This window comes from Penaeus monodon, chromosome 21 (genome assembly GCF_015228065.2).
Source record: "Penaeus monodon isolate SGIC_2016 chromosome 21, NSTDA_Pmon_1, whole genome shotgun sequence".
Lineage (NCBI taxonomy): Eukaryota > Metazoa > Arthropoda > Malacostraca > Decapoda > Penaeidae > Penaeus > Penaeus monodon.
The window spans coordinates 15,579,975-15,581,259 of NC_051406.1; the positions used below are offsets into that span (position 1 = coordinate 15,579,975).

Genomic DNA, 1,285 nt, shown 5'->3' on the forward strand with positions numbered 1-1,285 from the left:
GATGATCAGTGGGGTTTTCTGATTTTCATAATTCTTTCTTATAATCTTTCTTATAATTTTCAACTTTGTTTATTTTATTTTATTTACAGTTGATTGGAGACCAATATAGTGATTATACACTAGGACTGAAGAACAGCGCACCAGCAAGAAATATAGTAAATGATCATCAAAAAATAAAGGGATTTCAGTCTCACAAAAATAGCTTGAACAATGAGAACAGAGATGTTGTGGCGGGAAACAACGTGAAATCACATTCTGCAAGTAGTCTGACCAGTAAATCAAACCACTTCCTTGAAGTTAAAAAGGTTGTTTCCTCGTCCAGTTCTACCTTAGATTCAACCAGGTCATCAGATTCTGTCAATACTTTTGGGAAGAAAAGGAATAGCTTTACAAAAATCAGTTCTGTGGGAAGTTCAGTTAATGTTCCAAGCTTGACAGATGGTTGGGTTCCTCTTGACTGGTCTCCGGACTTTGACTCAGCCAAATTGTACAGTTCCTCAGAATTTCCTGAGCTCCATTGAAAAAAGAGGCAAACTGAATAGCTTTAGGTCCTGAACTGCACTTGATGGTATTCATTTATCAATATATCTTATTTAATTATGGTTGGTGTCAGATTGTTTCATTCTAGCCAGACCATCTTACTGTTTACTCATAAAACTGTAAATGGGACTCTTTGTTTCTTTAGGCCATGATATGTACAATTTTACAGAATGAAATGTTCAGTAGATTTGCTGAGTTCTTTGAAGTCATCCTATGAGTTAGTGGTCTAACAAAGCTGTGTGCTGAGTGGCTCAGTGGGCTAAGGCTCTTTTGTGCAGGAGTTCAAGCCCCTCAGGCGCTGTAGATTGATCGATCAGGACCCCAATTATTCCTAGCACATGTGGAGATGGTGACCTTGAACCTACAGGTCGAGGGCTATGAGTTGTTTGACATCAGGCCACCCTATATATGTGTAGATATTATATGAGCAAGATCTACTTAAAAAATGTTATAATTTATTTTTTAGTTTAAAATTTATGTTTATAAAGGTGATTATGCTTGTTATTAAACTGCATGCAATCTGAATTTTCAGCATATTTCGTAACATATTCTTGTTTTATGAAGTGGCATGTTTTAGGAAATACTTATATTCTCAGAGCTTGAAGGTATTTTCATCAATTCAATCCAGTATAGTTTGGCAGAGATCATGTTATTTAAACAGATGACTAGTGCAGTGAAATGTACTGAAAATAATGTTAACAGGCTGATTCCAAGTACATTATTATATTTTTGTATAGTTATTAAT

The 1,285-nt window shown here is 35.2% G+C and overlaps 1 protein-coding gene across 1 annotated transcript in view; it reads left to right on the forward strand.

Annotated features, from left to right (window-relative positions):
- The window catches only part of LOC119586270, a 7,810-nt gene extending 6,533 nt beyond the window's left edge, over positions 1-1,277 (forward strand). Inside the window, exon 6 of the mRNA XM_037934974.1 lies at positions 90-1,277. Coding sequence (XP_037790902.1) covers positions 90-521 — 432 coding nt within the window. The 3' untranslated portion in view covers positions 522-1,277. The remainder of the gene's footprint in view (positions 1-89) is intronic.
- Positions 1,278-1,285: the final 8 nt, after the last annotated feature.